The 20,713-nt window shown below is 53.1% G+C and overlaps 1 protein-coding gene across 10 annotated transcripts in view; it reads right to left on the reverse strand.

Moving 5' to 3' along the window:
- Positions 1-20,713, reverse strand: part of LOC123363114 (KAT8 regulatory NSL complex subunit 1-like) — a 160,879-nt gene that overhangs the window by 17,489 nt on the left and 122,677 nt on the right. For all 10 annotated transcript variants that reach the window (XM_045003909.1, XM_045003911.1, XM_045003908.1 and 7 more), the window contains 2 exons: positions 20,502-20,556; positions 3,890-4,002 (listed from right to left, as the gene is read on the reverse strand). In XM_045003909.1, coding sequence (XP_044859844.1) covers positions 3,890-4,002; positions 20,502-20,556 — 168 coding nt within the window. The remainder of the gene's footprint in view (positions 1-3,889; positions 4,003-20,501; positions 20,557-20,713) is intronic.

The raw sequence follows: 20,713 nt of genomic DNA on the forward strand, positions 1-20,713 counted from the left end.
TGGCGGACAATGTACGTGCAAAGCTGCCATGTGGCCCAGCAGACGCAGGCAGACCCTGGCTGTAGTCAGGGGAAATGCAGACACCTCTGTGATAAGGTCTGTCAAGGCCCAAAACTTTTTAGCGGCAAGAAAACTCTCACGCAGGTTGAGTCGAGCACCGCTCCGATGAATTCTATCCTTTGCACTGGTACGAACATGGACTTTTTGTCATTCACCAGTAGTCCCAGGGATTGTCAAGTGGCTTGCAGCACCACATCATCCCTTTGCACCTGAGACCTGGAGCTTTCCTTGATGAGCCAGTCATCGAGGTACAGGTAGCTCTGGATACCCTGGCGCCTGAGGTAAGCCGCCACCACCGACGTGTACTTGGTAAACACCCTTAGTGCAGTCGCCAGGCCAAACGGGAGGACCGTAAATTGATAGTGGCCCGGTCTCACTGTGAAATGGAGAAAACGTCTGTGCCCTTGGAAGATCGCTATGTGAAAGTATGCATCCTTTAAGTCAAGGGCGGCATACCAGTCTCCTGGATCCAGGGAGGGGATGATAGAGGCCAGGGAGACGATATGGAACTTCAGCTTCTTTAGGTACTTGTTGATGTCTTGCAGGTCCAAAATGGGACTGCGCTTGGCCTTTGGGATGAAAAAGTATCGGGAATACTCCCCCCCGCCGTTCCTGTACTCTAAAGGAACTTCCTCCACCACCCCCATCTGCAGCAAACCTTGGACCTCCTGTGAAGGATACCTGAAGAGGGACAGGGAAGGGGGGTGGGGATAGAAAGAAACTGAAGGGTATAGCCCTGCGCCACTGTGTTCAGGACCCAATGGTCTGAGGTTATTGTGGTCCATGCAGGGAGGAAAAGGGAAAGGCAGTTGGAAAAAAAACAGGGAAGATGGATCCAGGGAATAGTCTGGTAGGTCACCCTCTGGTGCACCCTCAAAATGGTCGCTTGGCCCCTTGGCCTTCTTGTGAGGCAGGTCCTGCTGAGGCTGCCTCCCTTGTCCCTGAGGCGGTTGCACTTTGAACTGCTTACGTGCTGGGCCTGGGACATACTGCCCCCGCTTTTTCAGGGTGGTACGGGAGTCCTTTAAACCATGCAGCTTGATATCAGTCTGTTCTGCAAATAGGGCCTGGCCGTCGAAGGGCAGTTCCTGCATCAACCGTTGAGCCTTGGTGGACAAGCCTGAGAGGAGCAGCCAGTAAGCTTGCCACATGGAGATGGCGTAGGCCATGGTGTGGGCTGCAGTCCGCCGCGTCAGAAGCTGCCTGGAGGGCTGCTCTGGCTGCTGTCGTGCCCTCCTCGAGGATTGTCCGGAATTCCTTCCTCGTGCCCTCCTTGAGCGAAACCTGGAACTTGCCCATGGCCTGCCACATGTAATCATAGCAGCCAAAGGGCCTGGTTATTGGCCACTCTCAGTTGCTGGCTGGAAGACAATTAGTCTTACGCCCAAAAAGATCCAGCATCCTTGAGTCTTTATTTTTGGGGGTAGCCCCTGGTTGGCCTTGCCTCTCTCTGTGGTTAACCGCCTCAACCACAAGGGAATGGGGGCTGGGTGGGAGTATAGGTACTCATGCCCTTTTGTTGGCACAAAGTACTTGCATTCAACCCTTTTAGAAATAGGGGGCAAGGAGGAGGGAGTCTGCCACAGGGCGGTGGTAATCTTTGATACCACCTCATGAAGGGGTAAGGGCCACCCTAGCAGGGGCCAAGAAGCACAGGATATCAAACAAGGAGTCCAAAGGTTCTTCCAACTCCTCGGCCTGGAGCCCCAAGTTAGATGCAACCCTCTTCAATAGTTCCTGGTGTGCCTTAGTGTCATCCTGCGGAACTGGGTGAGGCGGCTCCGTGATAGCCTTGTCTGGTGATGATGAGGACGATACCAGTACCGCAGGAACCTCCACGTTCATTGATGGTCTAGCAGGCTGCTCCCTCGAATGCTCCTGGACCTGTGGGGTCCTTTCCCCACAAAGGCTCGGGCACTGGAGGAGGTCGGGATGCTGAGGCTGCAGGCCTGCCCGAGGCTCCCAACACCACGTGGCCAGCCTGGGAAGGCTGGGTGAACCCCAGAGGTTCCATGGTGCCGGCCATTGTGTCTAGGGCCATGGGACAGGTTTTTGTGCTGATGATGTAAGCGGCACTGCAGGAGCCGGAGGCCGTCCCCCAGTTAGGGAGCCCTGCTCGGTGCCGGAGCAGTCACTACCCAGCAACCAGGATCTGGCGGAGCGGTGGCTCTTATCTGACCGGTGCCGGTCGCTGCGCCTGGAGGCAGACCTGTCCGAGCAGGACGAATGCCTTGGCTGGGGCCTTGGGGACAGATGGCCTTCGGTGTATCGGCGTCGGAAACCTGGTGATCTACGCCTTATTCTTCCTGACTGGGATGTTGAGCTGGACCGGGAGCTATCACGCACCAGCTGCCGGGAGGAACTCCCCAAACGCGATGATCCCCGTCTCAGAGATCAACAACAGCAGTCTGGTGACCTTGACCCCTGGATCTGTATCGAGCTCTTGGCGATGCAAGGGGTTGGTCTCAGTGCTCCTGTGTAGGGGCGCACGCCTCAGTGTGTCTGCGCCAGACTACCAGGGAGGTACGCCTTGAATCCCACAGTCTGTGCCCAAGGTCCAGGGATCAAAGAAGGCTCCATTGAGCCTGCCTATCTGAGGCGTGATGGCTTCAGGTGGGCGAGTGGTGGCAGGACGTTCCATGCAAAGGGGAATGGTGCTGCTGAGGCAGGGACATGCAGAGATCCCAAGGCAGGTTTACCCCGAGACTTGGATACCGCCGGAACTAGTGTGGGCGGCACCTGAAGCATCAGGATCTCCTGAACTGCCTGCAGGGCCTCGACAGCACTTGTAGCTGGCGGAGGCTACCTCTATCTGGAGTTGCAGGCAAAGCATGGGATGGGCTGCACCGCTCGGCTTGAGCTGGGGCCTGACTTCCCAAAGGGGGCATTGAGCTGCCTGGCGCAGGTTTTGGCTCACCCCCAGCCCTTTCTTTTTCCTTGAGGGAAGTAGACAATCTTCCTCCTCCCCGTCTTCTTCGGCTTCTTGGCTGGAGTTCGCAAGAACAGAGAACGAAACAATGCTAGCCGAAGCAGATGATGTTTCAGCATCGTCACTGGCAGCAAGAACGAACTGAGGGTGGGGGGAGCCAGCAGCACCCCTTATATCGTGCTATGCAGGCGCCACTCCAGAGGGCGTCAGAGCTGTTCCCCACGGATAGTGCTGGGGGAAAAACTTCTGGCACATGTGGTGAGCGCACACACCTAATATGGAATGGACATGAGTAAGCACTCGAAGAAGAACCCCAAGCTCTAGCTCTCTGTCTTTCACCTAAGACGACAAAGGAACCAGTCTTTTGATTTTCGGGGAAAGTCCGACTTGAGAATTTGGTCAGCCTTATTGCTGGGAACATGTTGTAAGGATTTTACCTTGGACCAAATCTAGCTTGTTAAATTTTAGCTACTAGAAAGCATTTTGTCTTTATTTCTCTTGTAACCATTTCTGACATTAATACCTGGTACCTGAATCCACTTAAATCCTATCTTCTTTTGTCAATAATCTTGTTTTATTTTTTAATCTAAACCAATCCAGTGCTGTGTTTAAACTGAACTGTTTGCTAACAGTTCAAGAAGCAAATTGTTGAACGTTAACCCTTTACAGGGACAATGGATTTTTAATACCTGAACTGTCCAGGAGAGAGCTGGTCAGTGTAGAACACATGTTGTGAGTGGCCCATGTTGGGAGCTACAACAACACAACCCCTCACTGGTCTGAAGTGCAACCCAGAATGTGACAACCCCGAAGCAGGATCTCTGTATAGTTTAACATGAAGAGGAAATAAAGCTTCTTGCTTCCATGCCTTGCTACGTAGTGCTAATGAGAAATTGATACCTGTTTCCTCGCTTGTGGGAAACAACTGCTGCCCACGAATCCCATCGGGCTCGTTCAAGCTCCTCATACTTGGTGTGATGGTTCAAATAGGTCTCATCAGAAGTGTCTTCCAGCTAGGAAAAAGAACAAAGTTAGTTTTCCCTCTAATATTCAAAAGATGACATTCTGTCTTCAGGGTGACACTACTGTTTGGTCAAGTACAAAGTAGCAGAAATCTTGTGATTCTGTACCACGGAACTCAGTAGATAACCATGCCTATTGGACAATACTGGAGAAACCAGAGTCTGTTTTGCCCCCCGAGTTCCTTAAAAAAGGTTTCCAAATGGAAGTCAATTCACATAGGATCAAGTTAACAAGGATTTAATCTTCACTTTAGGTTTGGCTGGTCAAAAATCACAAAATCTGCTGTATGCGACTTGCATATTAATTTATATAATTGGATTCTGAATGCTGGAAGATCAGACATCTGTTCATGCTGGTGTGTGTGTGTGCGTGCGTGTGTGTAAATATATAAAGAAGTTTCTTTCATGTAACTATAGAACAGTTTTCTTCACAATTTGTTCTTTGTAGAACACAGCAACCCACTAGAACTCAACATGAATTCTCTTACTGAATAAGCCCTCTGTGATGGGAGTTGAGACTTTCCAACATTGAGCAATACCATACAATCACATCATCTGTGGTTGCTCAGGTTGGTGAGATCTCCCTTAACTGGGGAATTGGAACCACTGTTTTGAATCACTAACGCAGTCATACTTTTCATGAGCCGCTGAATTTGAAGTTTGTGTATCAGACTATTGTCTGGATTCTCTGAGACAGACAAAGCCTCTATTATATAGATCATGTGAACAGATGCCAAGAACATTAAAGCACCACTCAAGGGTTTGCTGTGGCTGCTGCTTGTAGAGAGGGATGACCCAATAAATGCTTTTTCATAACAGCTGATGCAGATGTCAGGGAGCCAATTGCAGCACAGTCAATCTCCTACCAACAGAATGAGCATAGCTGAGCCTGGCAGGGGCTGTCTGATTGCACTTCCTGATTGGTGGAGGGGCAGGGCTAAGTTACTACTTGACCCAGCAGCAGCCAGAGCTTGATGGCTGCTCAATGCATCCCACCCCACAGCTGTGTTTGATCACGTTTCCCCAGTGCCTGCTCCTGCACCCTTCCAGCCTGTGCCTCCTCTTGTGACAGCTCCAGTTCCTGCTTCGTGCGCCTGTTCCTGCCCAGCCTGCTCTTGTGCCTGCCCTTCTCTATCCGTAGCTCCGCTTCCTGACCATGACTCCAGTTCACCTACTGGCTCTGGTATTCGGCTTCTGATCCCTGGCTCTGACCTTGGCTTTGCTCTTGACTATGCCCCTGGACATCCCATGGCTCAAATTCTCCGCTCAGCTCTAACCTCCAGACTTGGCCACCCCCCATGACTCCAACCACTAAGACTAACTGCTAACCTCCCAGTCCTGTTCCTGACAGATTGAGCAGCCTGCAAGAGAAAGACTGAAGATGAGGTTCTGCTGTGAGGTTGACCCCCATTAAGGGCTCTCTCTTCCTCACAGAGGTAATTGGCACCTTGCAGAAGCTACAGACCCAAATCATGGCCCTGCAGGCACAAGTCTCATTATCCAGGGCTCAGGTACCTCAGGAATTGAAAATTCTGCTGCTAGCTCAGTTTGACAGTGACTGTGGGAAATTTTGCAACTTCCTGAATCAATGCTGCCTCCTGTTCATGTGATGACCTCTGTCATTTCCCACTGACCATGCCCAATTTAGGCTTATCAGCCTGTTAACTGGGAAGGCCCTGACCTGGAAGGAGACTTCCAGCCCCTTGCTAGGGCAGCTTGAGGAATTCCGTGAAGACATGGCAGTTGTTTCGATTTATCTGAATTGTACCTGCTCTGCCAAGGGTGCTCTGGCTCCTATGCTAGGGAATAGACCATTCGCCATGGAATTCTGGCACTTTGTGGCTGTCACTAGATGGAATGAAGCAGTGCAGCACAACACTACCATTTCCGGCATGGCTTGAATGAAGAAATCAAGGACAAGCTGGTGTGGGTAGAGCCACTGTCTGACCTAAATGGTCTGGTCAGGCTGTGCATCAGCATTGATGATCACATGGCCAAATGTCAACTAGAAAGGGAGTTCCATTTTCTACACCTACAGGCTGAAGAAATTCGACCTTGCCTTGCCAACATAGAAAGGAACCTGCAACGAGCTCTAGATTTATGCTTATATTGCAGGGAACCTGGGCACTATGTGCAGTGGTGTCGCAGTAAGACTCGTGTCCTGCCCCAGTTGGGAAAGCCCTTTATGTCAAACAGTATCCTGGCTGTAGCTGGCTAGTGAGCCACCACCCTCCAACTTCCTCTTTGGCTACAACACCGTGCCATATTTGGGGTTTAGCTAAGGGCACTGGTGGACTCAGGGGCCTCTAACAACTTCATGGACCTAGATTTTACTTGGACCCATAACATTCCCCGATCAGTGAAACAGCATCCCTGATTTGATGGAATCCATTGATGGGTCCCCCCCTCCTCTGGCCCTATTGTTCACCAGATGACACTGCTGACTCTGACCACACTCCAGGTCAACCGGGAGATTCTGCAATTTGGACTATTTGTGCCGCTCAGTCCCCCATCATTCCATGGCTGGTTGACCATGACCTGCGCATCCAGTAGGGATCAGGCATGGTGTACTTTACATCAAGATTCTGCTGCCAGTTACGTCTCCCAAGGTTGGTTTCAGATCCAAACCCTCTCACAATGGAGCTGCTGAAGGGGGAAGTTCAAAGATAGCTGCTGCTCTCTCCATCACCCTCTCAACCATTTTAGGTATTGCGGGGAAATATCGAGACTTCGCTGATGTCTTTGATAAAAAGAGAGCAGATGTCTTACCAACACATCACAATTATGATTACTTCATACTCCCTCTCAGTACTGAACCTTCAGATGTTCCAGGAATACTTCCATAAGAATTTCCAGAAGGGGTTTATTTGTCCTTCTGCCTTTACAGCAGGGGTTCTTCGTCGAGTGATTGCTCCTATGCATTCCAGTTAGGTGTGCGCGCCGCGCGTGCACGGCATCTCGGAACTTTTTTACCCTAGCAACTCCGGCGGGCCGGCTGGGCGCCCCCTGGAGTGGCGCCGCTATGGCGCTGAATATATACCCCAGCCGGCCCGTCCGCTCCTCAGTTCCTTCTTACCGCCCGTGACGGCCAGTTGGAACTGTGGAGTGCTCTCTGTCCTCCACAACCCTAGCTCTCGCTACTTGTTTGTACATAGTTAGTTTAGTGATTAGTTTTTACAGTTCTGTTAGTTAGATAGTTAGTGTTTAGATAAGGTTAAGGGGGGGTTTCCCCCTTTGCCTCCCCCGGTGCGGGCTCATGCCCAAAGCACCGGGCTTTAAGCCCTGCGCATCGTGCCAGAGGCCTATGCCCGGAGACCCGCACGACGCCTGCCTCCGTTGCCTGGGCGAAGGACATAGAACAGATAAGTGTTCGCTCTGTTCCACCTTCAAACCGCGAACTCGCAAGGAGCGGATATCCGCTTAAAACAGCTCCTGATGGAAGCGTCGCTCCAGCCCCCGGCACCGTCCGCGCCGGCACCGCGAGCTTCCTCGGTGCAGAGCGCACCAGCGGCACCAAGCCGCTCAGGCACCGCGGCCCCGCAGCCTCAGAAGGCGGCTACGAAGACCCGGCACCACTCGCTCTCGCCTTCAAAAAGACACAAGCTGGCGAAGGCGCTTGCTAAGGCCCGCGCTGAGGACTCGGCGAAAACGATTGCGCCACCTGCGGCCCCCGCAGTGGCCGTGCACAAGTCGTGCACCGGGCCTTTGACTCCGGCGCCGCAAGGGCCGTCGAGTCCGGCGCCACCACGCTCCCCAGTACCGACCGTGGTTGAGCCCCGGCTGCCGTCTACGCCGGAGACATTCTCTTCCGCGCGTGAGCTGATTCAGCTCATAGAGGCACCGAGCCCCCAGCACCGCCGGTGCGGGCTGTCGTGTCGGCGGGAAAGCTGGCCAGAATGACCCGGCCGCCCTCTCTGGACAGACGACATGGACGGCACACCCGGTCACGTTCCCGGTCCCATGGCAGATCTCCGTCCCGTCGCTCGCGATCTCGGCACCGCTCGCCATCGCAGTACCGATCGCCGTCGCGACGCCGGTCGCAGTCCCGGTACCGCTCGTCATCGCGGTACCGGTCGCACTCCCGGCGTCGCACCAGGTCCAGGTCGCCGTCGCGTCGGCACCGGCTGAGGTCTCCGTCCCGGCACCGTTCCCCGCACCGCAGATCCGGTTCCAGGTCGAGCTCCCGGCACCGTGACGGACGTCGCTCCCGGTCGCCATCCCGGTACCGATCAGACCAGCATCGATCTTCGCTGCCGTCCGGGGACAGACTGCCTTATTCGGCGGCGCATTCCGTCAGCGCCTCGGCACCTCCATGGCCATCCCGCCCCGGTCGCTTCCGGGAGAGACGGCTACGGCCACCTGCCACCTACCCCACAGGGCCATCCTCAGGGAGCACAGCCGTGGGGCTTCTGGGTTCCCTGGGCCCAGTATGAGGCTCAGGGGGTGCCATTCCCCCCGAGAGCCCCGGCGTCCGAGTGCAGGGTTCCAGAGGCGACAATCAGCCGACCGGCCCCTTCGCCACCAGGCGCGGGTTCCATACCGCCTGAACCCCAGGGGCACGCGCAGCCCGACCCTCCTGGCGAGCAGGCAGCAGATCCATCGTCGGAGGCGGTCGTCCAGGGCTTATCCTCCTCGTCCTCACCTGATGAGGCGGTGGCCGGAGCGTCGACCAAGGAGCCTCCGCCGATAGACTTGAAGGCGCACGAGGACCTACTTCGCCGTGTGGCGACGGCTATGGCTCTCCTGGAGGCGGAGGTCCAGGAGGACGAGGACCCCATAATGAATGTCGTTGGGTCAGAGGCTCCAGTGCGAGTGGCATTGCCATTCGTGCGGACGATTCAAAAGAATGCCACCACACTCTGGCAGACGCCTGCGTCCATCCCTCCTACGGCCCGTGGGGTTGAGCGCAAATACTCTGTTCCTCCCACGGGCTACGAGCATCTATATACTCACCCGACCCCGGACTCATTGGTCGTGCAGTCGGTCAACGACAGGGAGAGGCACGGCCAACCTGCCCCTGCGCCCAAGTCGAAAGACGCGCGACGTATGGACCTGTTAGGCCGTAAGGTCTATTCCGCTGGCGGACTACAGATGCGTATTGCCAACCAGATGGTCCTCCTCGCCAGGTACGTCTTCGACATCATGGCGTCCCTGGCGAAATTTACAGAGCTCCTGCCAACAGCCTCCCGCCAGGAGTTCGCGGCGATGTTAGACGAGGGAAGGAGATCATCTAGGTCCTCCATCACGGCCGCCCTCGACGCTGCGGACTCCGGAGCTCGGACCTTAGCCTCCGGCGTGACGATGCGGCGCATCGCCTGGCTGCAGTCCTCCACCCTGCCGCCGGAGGTGCAATATACACTGCAGGACCTGCCGTTTGACACGCAGGGTCTATTTTCCGAGAAGACGGATTCCCGGATCCAGACCCTGAAAGACGGCCGCATTGCCATCCGCACCCTCGGGATGCATACGCCGGCAACGCAGCGCAGGCCCTTCCGGCAGCAACCCCCCCGGTCCTTCAACCAACAACGCTACCGCCCGTATAATAGCCGGCGACCAGCTACAAACCGCCGTCGTCCTTCCGGCAATAGGCGTAGCCAAGGCCAGGCCTCTTCCAAGGCCCCTCAGGGGGCCAAGCAGGCCTTTTGATGGGACGCTCGAGGACGGCCCATCACTCTCCCTACCGGATCCTTCCCCTTTATTTTACAACCGCCTTTCCCATTTCTTTTCGGCGTGGTCCCAATTAACAACAGACAACTGGGTGCTTCAAACAGTCCAGTCGGGATACCGCCTTCAGTTTGTTTCGCCCCCGCCTTCCCACCCACCCTTCCTGTCCCTCTTCAGGGACCCCTCTCACGAGCAAGTCCTCTTACAAGAGGTCCAGACTCTGTTGAGCGTGGGTGCCATAGAAACAGTGCTTCAAGACAGGCGGGGCAGGGGATTCTACTCCCATTATTTTCTCATCCCCAAAGCGAAAGGAGGGCTACGTCCTATCCTGGACCTTCGCGAGCTGAACAAGTACCTGCTCAAGCCCAAGTTTCGCATGGTCACCCTGGGGACCATCATTCCCTCTCTGGATCCGGGAGACTGGTTTGCCGCCCTCGACATGAAGGACGCCTACTTCCACGTCGCAATCTATCCTCCCCATCGACGTTACCTCCGGTTTGTGGTCAACAACGCCCACTACCAATTCGCCGTGTTGCCGTTCGGGCTCTCCACCGCACCGAGGGTATTTACCAAATGCATGGCGATGGTTGCCGCAGCCCTCCGCCGTCGTCGGATACATGTCTACCCGTATCTCGACGACTGGCTGGTTCGCGGGCAGTCTCGGCAGCTGGTGATGGGCCAATTGACGGACATGCTGTCCCTCTTCCGACGACTCGGTCTTCTCATCAACACCGAGAAGTCCACCTTGATCCCGTCGCAGCGGGTGGAGTTTATCGGAGCAGTCCTCGACTCCTCCTTGGCCCGGGCTTGCCTACCGCAATCTCGTCATCAGACGATGGTCTCCCTCATCCAGGACCTCGTCTCCTTCCCAACCACGACGGTGCGCTCCTGCCTCCGCCTCCTGGGCCACATGGCATCATGCACGTACGTCACCGCGTACGCGCGGCTTCACCTCCGCCCGTTCCAGACTTGGCTCGCGTCGGTGTATTGGCCGCATCGAGATCCCATCGATATGGTGGTCACAGTCTCCAGGCCAACCCTCGAGTCCCTCAACTGGTGGTTAGACCCGGAGACTGTCTGTACGGGAGTCCCGTTCCACCCTCCTCGCCCGTCCGCCACTCTGACCACGGATGCCTCAGCGCTCGGTTGGGGGGCTCACCTGGGCGATCTTCACACCCAAGGCCTGTGGTCGCCCCAGGAGCTCGCTCTGCACATCAATGTCCGCGAGCTGCGAGCGATCCGTCTGGCCTGTCGCACCTTCTGCACCCACCTGCAAGGCCGCTGTGTGACAGTGTTCACGGACAATACATCAGCAATGTTCTACGTGAACAAGCAGGGCGGAGCCCGCTCTTCCCTCCTCTGCAAGGAAGCGATGCTCCTGTGGGACTTCTGCGTGACCCACTCCATTCACCTAGAAGCGTCCTTTCTTCCGGGAGTACAGAACACGCTGGCCGACCATCTCAGCAGGTCTTTCTTCTCCCACGAGTGGTCTCTCCATCCCGACGTCGTGCACACAATCTTCCGCAGGTGGGGGTTTCCCCAAGTAGACCTATTCGCATCCAAGGCGAACAGAAAGTGCCACCTGTTCTGCTCATTCCGGGGTCACGCGCCGGGCTCCCTGTCGGATGCCTTCCTGTATTCCTGGAAGGATCACCTCCTCTATGCCTTCCCTCCGTTCCCGCTCATCCATCGAGTATTACAGAAGCTTCGGAGGGACAGAGCCACCGTCATTCTCGTAGCTCCGGCCTGGCCGAGGCAGCATTGGTACTCCCTGCTGCTCGAGCTCTCTGTTCGGGATCCCATCCCCCTCCCGTTGTGGCCGGACCTCATTACTCAGGACTTCGGCAGACTCCGCCATCCGAGCCTACAGTCCCTCCATCTTACAGCTTGGTACCTGAGTGGTTGACCCACGCAGAGAGGGACTGTTCCGCGGCAGTTCAGCAAGTCCTACTAGAGAGCAGAAAGCCTTCCACTCGCTCCACCTATCTGGCGAAATGGAAGCGGTTCGCGCTCTGGTGTGACCAGCGAGGCCTTAATCCCTTCATAGTCCCTGTCCCTACTATCCTGGACTACCTCTGGTACCTTAAGGAGCAAGGTCTTGCGGTCTCCTCCTTGAGAGTTCACCTGGCAGCAGTGTCCGCCTTTCGTCCATCCGTGGAAGGTAGGTCCATCTTCTCTAACCAGATGGTTTCCCGCTTCCTTAAAGGCCTGGACCGCTTGTACCCGCCGGTGCGGCATCCTGCCCCGACCTGGGATTTGAACCTCGTGCTGACCAAGCTGATGGGTCCTCCTTTCGAGCCCTTAGCCACGTGCTCCCTGCTCTACCTCTCCTGGAAGACGGCCTTCCTCGTCGCCATTACATCAGCGAGGCGAGTCTCTGAGCTCTGCGCTCTGATGGTTAGTCCGCCATACACCGTCTTCCACGGGGACAAGGTGCAGCTTCGACCACATCCGGCCTTCCTCCCAAAGGTGGTGTCAGCCTTCCACCTCAACCAGGAGATCTTCCTCCCGGTGTCCTTCCCGAAGCCGCATGCCTCGCCTCGGGAGCAACAGCTGCACACCCTCGACGTCCGCAGGGTGCTCGCTTTCTACATCGAGCGGACTAAGCCCTTCCGGCGCTCGCCCCAGCTGTTCATAGCGGTTGCTGACCGCATGAAAGGCGAGCCGATATCCTCTCAACGGATTTCCTCCTGGGTCACAGCGTGTATCCGGACCTGCTACGAGCTTGCTCGTGTGCCACCATGCCGCCTCACTGCTCACTCCACGAGAGCGCACGCCTCGTCGGCCGCCTTCCTGGCCCATGTCCCCATCCAGGACATCTGTCGAGCGGCCACCTGGTCTTCGGTCCACACCTTCTCCTCCCACTACGCGTTGGTGCAACAGTCTCGAGATGACGCAGCCTTCGGCTCCGCGGTATTACACTCCGACCCCACCGCCTAGGTAAGGCTTGGGAATCACCTAACTGGAATGCATAGGAGCAATCACTCGAAGAAGAAAAAACGGTTACTCACCATAGTAACTGTTGTTCTTCGAGATGTGTTGCTCCTATCCATTCCAGACCCGCCCTCCTTCCCCACTGTCGGAGTAGCCGGCAAGAAGGAACTGAGGAGCGGACGGGCCGGCTGGGGTATATATTCAGCGCCATAGCGGCGCCACTCCAGGGGCCGCCCAGCCGGCCCGCCGGAGTTGCTAGGGTAAAAAAGTTCCGAGATGCCGTGCACGCACGGCACGCACACCTAACTGGAATGGATAGGAGCAACACATCTCGAAGAACAACAGTTACTACGGTGAGTAACCGTCTTTTCCAATCTTTTTTGGTGTGAAAAAAGACATTTCCCTGGCCCCTGCATTGATCAGTGGTCTCTGAATAGAGTGACTGTTCGAATTCGCTACCCGTTGCCACTTAATGAACTTTTTGAAATACTTTGCTTGGCTGTTTTTTCCTTAAACTTCAGAGACTCCGCAATCTGGTTCATGTCAAGGAAGGTGATGAGTGGAAGATATGTTCCAGGTTCCATTCAGGCATTTTGAGTATTTAGTTTGCCAGAAGCTGGGAATGACTGACAGAGAATGGATTACTTGAGGATTCCCTGTTCTGTTCATTTCCTCTGGGGCACCTGGCATTGGCCACTGTCGGAAGACAGGATACTGGGCTAGATGGACCTTGGTTCTGACCCAGTATGGCTGTTCTTATATTCTAGTTATGCCATTTTGAGCTAAATAATGTCTCTATGTTAAAGCATTTCGTAAATGACTATTTTCAGGACGTGCTGGAACAATTTGTTGTTTATTTAGATGATATTCTTGTCTTCTCCAAAAACCAGGAACTACATGAGCAACATGTCCGCAACATTCTTGACAGACTCCACCAGAACAAACTTTACATCAAACCTGAGAAATGCAAATTTTATAAGGACACTATTGAGTTCATTGGCTTTATCATCTTCCCCAAGTACAGTCTGCTTTCAGTAAGCTAAAGAAAGCCTTCCCTTCCGCTCCCATTCTTGTGTATCCAAACTTTTTACCATGGAAGCAGATATCTCAAATGTTGCAATCAGGGCCGTACTTTCACAAAATGCAGGACCGCATCACCAACTCCATCCACGTGTGTATTATTCACGTAAACTAACCCCCGCTGAGAAGAACTATGATAACTGGGACTAGAATGACGACACTTTTTGGAGGGGCTCAGTTCCTGATCCAGGTCATCACCGATCACAAGAACTTAGAATATCCTTGAATGGCTTAATCAGATCTGTGGTCACTTTTCTTTGCCAGATTTGATTTCAATATTATCCACTGCCCTGCATCACGGAAAGCGAAAGCAGACGGCCTTTCCCACAAGGACAAATATGCTATGCTGAATGAACACTACTCCCCAAAACACTGTGCTACGACCATCTATGGCCTGGTCTACACTAGGCGTTTAAATCGGTTTTAGGAGCGTAAAACCGATTTAACGCCACACCCGTCCATACTAGGAGGCACCTTATATCGATTTTAATGGCTCTTTAAATCGGTTTCTGTACTCCTCCCCGACGAGAGGAGTAGCGCTAATATCGGGATTAACATATCGGAATAGGTTTAGTGTGGCCGCAAATCGACGGTATTGGCCTCCGGGCGGTATCCCACAGTGCACCACTGTGACCGCTCTGGACAGCATTCTGAACTCTGATGCACTGGCCAGATAGACAGGAAAAGCCCCGCGAACTTTTGAAATTCATTTCCTGCTTCCCCAGCGTGGAGAGCTCATCAGCACAGGTGACCACGCACAGCTCATCTGCATAGGTAACAATGCAGTCTCCTGAGAATCGAAAAAGAGCCCCAGCATGGACTGCACGGGAGGTACTGGATCTGATCGCTATATGGGGAGAGGATTCAGTGCTAACAGAACTGCGTTCCAAAAGACGAAATGAAAAAGTATTTGAAAGAATTTCTAAGGCTATGACGGATAAAGGCCACAGCAGGGACTCAGTGCAGTGCAAAGTGAAAGTTAAGGAGCTCAGACAAGCCTACCAGAAAACCAAAGAAGCAAACGGAAGGTCCGGGGCAGGTCGAAAAACATGCCGCTTCTATGCTGAGCTGCATGCAATTTTAGGGGGCTGCGCCACAAGTACCCCACCCCTGACCGTGGATTCCGAGGTGGGGGTTGTAATCTCTGCCATGGCTGAGGATTATGCAGACGGGGAAGATGAAGATGAAGAAGAGGACGACGACCTAGCAGAGCGCACACAGCACTCCGTGAGCCCCAGCAGCCAGGAGCTTTTTATCACCCTGACGGAATTACCCTCCTCTCAGCCCTCCCAAGCAACTATCCCAGACAATGGCGCCATGGAAGGGACCTCTGGTGAGTGTACCTTTGCAAATAGCAAACATTTTTTTTTAAGCAAGCGTTTTTTAATGATTGATTTGCCCTGAGGACTTGGGATGCATTCGCAGACAGTATAGTTACTTAGAAAAGTTTGTTAACATGTCCGGGGATTGAGAGGAAATCCTCCAGGGACATATCGATGAAGCGCTCCTGTAGGTACTCCAGAAGCCTTTGCAGAAGGTTTCTGGGCAAGGCAGCCTTGTTCCGCCCACCATGGTAGGACACTTTACCACGCCATGCATGTAGCAAGTAATCAGGTATCATTGCATGGCAAAGCATAGCAGCGTATGGTCCCGGTGATTGCTGGCATTCAAGAAGCATCCGTTCTTTATCTCGCTGTGTTATCCTCAGCAAAGTGATATCGTTCAGGATAACCTGGTTAAAAATCAGGAATTTAAGTAAGAGGGATGGCCATTTTCCTACTGGGTTCGTGGACTGCAGCAGCTTAAAAAAAAATCCTTTCCTGCACGTAGCCAAGCGGGGGGAGGGGAGGAGTGAAATGCCGATGATCTTTTTTGTGTTTGGTCAGCGGGGCTTTCCCAAGCTACCAGCCTCGCAGGGGGTGGGGGGTGGGTGGGAAGGGTGTTGATTAGCAGGGAGCTAGCGTGGTATTAGCCATGCGTTGGGGGGAGGGGTAAATCACTACAGACGCCGAAAGACAGTGGCTTACCATGGCCGCATGCAAGCTGAATTCTGATGCCCGGACCTGTGTCTGTGAGATCTGTAACTCCAGAGCTGCAGGCACTCAGTATTAAGATGAAAAATGCGACCTTGTAGGGAAATCACATGTGCTATGTAAGGTGAATAGTGCTGTTCACTGTGAAAGAGTATAACCATTGTTCTGTAAAACGTATCTTTTTAAATATTTCTCGCCCTCATGCAGCTGCAAATTTTTCAAGAGTCCTCCTCCATCCCAAAGGCTAGCACAGATAAGGCGGAGGAAAAAGAAGACGCGAGATGAAATGTTCTCGGATATTATGGAAGTTACACGCAATGAAAGAGCTCATCTGAATGAGTGGAAGGACGTGGTATCAAATTACAGGAAAGAGGCCAGTGAACGTGAGGACAGGAGGGACACCCGAGATGAGAGGTGGCGGCAGGAAGACCGGCAGGAAAATCAGCGGTGGCGGGATGCAACTCTGGGGCTGCTGCGTGATCAAACTGACATGCTCCGGCGTCTGGTGGAGCTTCAGGAACGGCAGCAGGATCACAGAGTGCCGCTGCAGCCCCTGTATCACCACCCTCAACCCTCACCATGTTCCACATCCTCCTCACCCAGACGTGTAAGAACGCGTGGGGGGAGGCTCCGTGCACCCACCCACTCCACCCCCGTGGACAGCCCAACCAGAAGGCTGTCATTACTGTGAAATTTTTTTAATGGCCTTCTCCATCCCTCCTATCCTCCTCCCAAAACACACCCTTACTTCTCTCCCTCTTTTTATAATGAATTAATAAAGAATATATGATTTTTAAACGAGAATGACTTTATTTGCATAAGTAAGCTGTACTCGAAGGGGGAGGGTGAGTTGCTTACAGGGAATGAGTCAATCAAGGGGGGGTGGGTGTTCATCAACAAACACAGCAGTCACACTGTACCCTGGCCATTGATGAAGCTCGTTTTCAAAGCTTCTCTGATGCGCACCGCTTCCTGGTGTGCTCTTCTAATCTCCCTGGTGTCTGGCTGCGCGTAATCAGCGGCCAGGTGATTTGCCTCAGCCTCCCACCCCGCCATAAAGGTCTCCCCCTTACTCTCACAGAGATTGTGGAGAATACAGCAAGCAGCAATAACATATGGGGACACTGGTTTGGCTGAGGTCTGAGCGAGTCAGTAATGTGCGCCAGCGCGCCTTTAAACGGCCAAATGCACATTCCACCACCATTCTGCACTTGCTCAGCCTGTAATTGAACAGATCCTGACCACTGTCCAGGCTGCCTGTGTATGGCTTCATGAGCCATGGCATCAAGGGGTAGGCTGAGTCCCCCAGAATAACGACAGGCATTTCAACATCCCCAACTGTTATTTTCTGGTCTGGGAAGTAATTCCCTTGCTGCAGCCGTTTAAACAGAGTAGTGCTTCTGAATACGCGAGCGTCATGAACCCTCCCTGGCCATCCCACGTGGATGTTTGTGAAACGTCCCTTGTGATCCACCAGTGCTTGCAGCACCATTGAAAAGTACCCCTTCCGGTTTACATACTGGGTGCCCTGGCGCTGCGGTGCCAAGATAGGGATATGGGTTCCATCTATCGCCCCACCACAGTTAGGGAATCCCAGTGCAGCAAAGCCATCCACTATGGCCTGCACGTTTCCCAGAGTCACAACCTTTCGTAGCAGCAGCTTAGTGATTGCTTTGGCTACTTGCATCACAGCAGCCCCCACAGTAGATTTTCCAACTCCAAATTGATTCCCGACTGACCGGTAGCTGTCTGGCATTGCAAGCTTCCACAGGGCTATCGCCACTCGCTTCTCTACTGTGAGGGCTGCTCTCATCTTGGTATTATGGCGTTTCAGGGCAGGGGCAAGCAAGTCACAAAGTTCCATGAAAGTGCCCTTACGCATGCGAAAGTTTCGCAGCCACTGGGAATCGTCCCACACCTGCAACACAATGCGGTCCCACCAGTCAGTGCTTGTTTCCCGGGCCCAAAATCGGCGTTCAATGGATAGAATCTGCCCCATTACCATCAGGATCTCCAAAGCGCAGGGGCCCGCGGTTTGAGAGAATTCTGTGTCTACATCCTCATCACTGTCATCGCCGCGCTGCCGTATCCGCCTCCTCCTCGCCTCGGTGTGAAGGTCCGGGTTCACCATATACTGCACGAGAGTACGCGAGGTGTTTAAAACATCCACGATTGTGGTATTGAGCTGAGCAGGGTCCATGCTTGCTGTGCTATGGCGTCTGCACAGTTCACCAAGCAAAAAAGGCGCGAAACGCTTGTCTGCTGCTTTCAGGGAGGGAGGGGTGAGGCTGTACCCAGAACCACCCGCGACAATGATTTTTGCCCCATCAGGCACTGGGATCTCAACCCGGAAATTCCAAGGGGCGGGGGAGGCTGCGGGAACTATGGGATAGCTATGGAATAGCTACCCACAGTGCAACGCTCCAGAAGTCGATGCTAGCCTCGGACCGTGGATGCACACCACCGATTTAATGTGTTTAGTGTGGCCGCGCGCACTGGATTTTATACAATCTGTTTTACAAAACCGGTTTATGCAAATTCGGAATAGTCCCGTAGTGTAGACGTACCCTAATTCTGTTGGTGGAACAACAGCCCAGGATTTACCATCTCTTATTCGGGCTCTACTCCCAAAAGACCTGCAAGCAGCCAAACTCTATGAGACCCTTGATACCTCCAATGCACCATTCAGCTTAGGCTTCCATTTGCACAATGGTCCACTATATCTTAGCAAGCACTTTTACATTCTAGATGATCAGCCCAGACTCAAAGTGTTAAGAATGTGCCCTGACACCGTAGGTGCTGGCCATTTTGGACACCATGAGACTCAGGACTTGGAGGTATGAAGTTTCTGGTGGCCAAGGGTGAGTATTGACGTGAAGAAATACATTGACTTCTCTGATCTAAGCTTTCAAAGCAAGGGCCAACGTGTTAAGATGCTTGGATTCCTCCAGCTTCTGCCACCCCACCTCAGTGCTGGTCCATGGTCGCAAAGAACTTCTTGTAGAGCTCCCTTTCTCCCATGGTTGCACCGTCATCCTGGAAACCATTGATCTGTTCATGAAGATGGTGTGTTTTATTTCTTTTCGCTCTCCCCCCAATACTCACGAAACAGTCTGCATTTTCTTAAACCATGTTTTTTGGCTCCATGGACTGCCAGTTGGAATAGTGTCTGATTGGGGCCCACAGTTCACTTCCCAGTTCTGGCATGAACTCCATAAAATCCTAGGAATTGAACTCTTCATCTTCTCAGCCTACCACCCATAGATCAACAGCAGGTACATCAAATCCTCAAGCAATATTTCTGATGCTTCTTTAACTATCGCCAAGATAACTGGTCACTCTCCTGCCATACACTGAATTCGCTTACAATACCTCTGTCTACGCCTCCATCCACAACAGTCCTTTTTTTTTTTTTTTTTTTTTTGCCAATTACAGCTTTCACTCTCAGTTCCCTCTAGCCGCATCTGCTGACTCAAGTTCTTGTTGAGGACAGACCTTGTTACCCACCTTCACCAAGTTCACCAGGAACTTATGGAGCATCTGGAAGCCACCAAGGAAACTTATAAACACCATGCTGACCAAGATCACCAAGTTGCACACATACTAAGAGTGGGTAATAAGGTCTGGCTGTCTGCTAAACATCTCAAATCCTCCCACCCACCAGCCAAATAAGATTATCAATACTTGCATCCGTTCAAGATCGCTGAACAAGTCAACCCGACTCCAGCTGCCTAAAACCGTGAAAGTCTATCCAGTTTTTCACATATCCTTCCTGAAGCCCTACACAAAAAAATCTCGCTCTGCTTCATGGCCCACTCCCATGGAGGTCCAGGATCAAGAAGAATATGAAAGGCAAGAAATCCTGGATTCTAAATGAATCCGAGGTCTATTTTACAACCTGGTGGACTAAGAGGGTTACGGTCCAGAAGAGAATGTCTGTGCTCTGGAGCTCATACATGCTTTCCACCAGAAGAACCTCGAAAAACTGGGCCATAAGGCCCCTAGAAGGCACCCTTGAGAGTTGAGGGCATTTGCTGTCAAGGGAGCCAGCTGCAATAGGGTCAGTCTCCTAGTAACATACTGGGCATAGCTGATCCTGGCAGGGGCTACCTAATTGACTGTACTTCCTGATTGGTGAAGGGATAGGGCTAAGCTACTACCTGACCCAGAAAAAGCCAGAACTCGTGGGCTGCTCAATGCAGTCCACTCAACAGCTGCACTTGATCCTCCTTCCTGTATTATGTACCTGCTGCTACTCCCAATCTGCTTTTGTGCCTGCTCCAGTTTCTGCTTCCTGTACCTGTTTCTGCTCCCATTCAGCATGTACCTGCTCCAGGTTCCTACCCTACTCTGTGTCCCTGACATCTCTGGCTCTGACCCCCGGCTTCAGTTCCCAACTACATCTCTGGCTCACCCATTGGTTATAGCCTCAATTATGTGCCTAGGTGTCCTGGGGCCCTGATTTGTGGCTCATCTCTAACCTCTTGGCTACCCCCATGCTTGGACCAGTAGGCATGACTGCCCACGTCCCGGTTGTGTTCCTGACAGAGGCACGCTTTGACCCTCATGCATATACTAGCAGTTCACTGATTAAGCTGTGCACTGTGGCGGGACATTTACTACAGACTTTGCTTAATAAAGCCTGCAGGCTTAGCAGTTTACACTCAGTCTTTACTTCTAATAATACAAAATGCCAATCAGACGTTGCTTCTAAAGACATTTATAATTTGTCAATAGTGCTCGAGACCAGAAAGTGTGACAAAGTAGATTTTGTCTCACCTCAGAGTCCATATGATCCAGTGGCTCCACATCTTTGGGCTCTACCACTCTCCAGCTGCAGGAAAGAACATTCAATGTCAGAACAATTCTGCACTCTCTGCCATGTCACCCTCTTGGCTAAGACCCAGAGCCAAGACCTGGCTTGATAGTTACTTCCCCATGGCTACTGGACACTAGACCAAAGGTGATTAGTTTTACTGACAAAGCTTCCT

This window comes from Mauremys mutica, chromosome 2, assembly GCF_020497125.1.
Source record: "Mauremys mutica isolate MM-2020 ecotype Southern chromosome 2, ASM2049712v1, whole genome shotgun sequence".
NCBI classification, from domain to species: Eukaryota; Metazoa; Chordata; order Testudines; family Geoemydidae; genus Mauremys; species Mauremys mutica.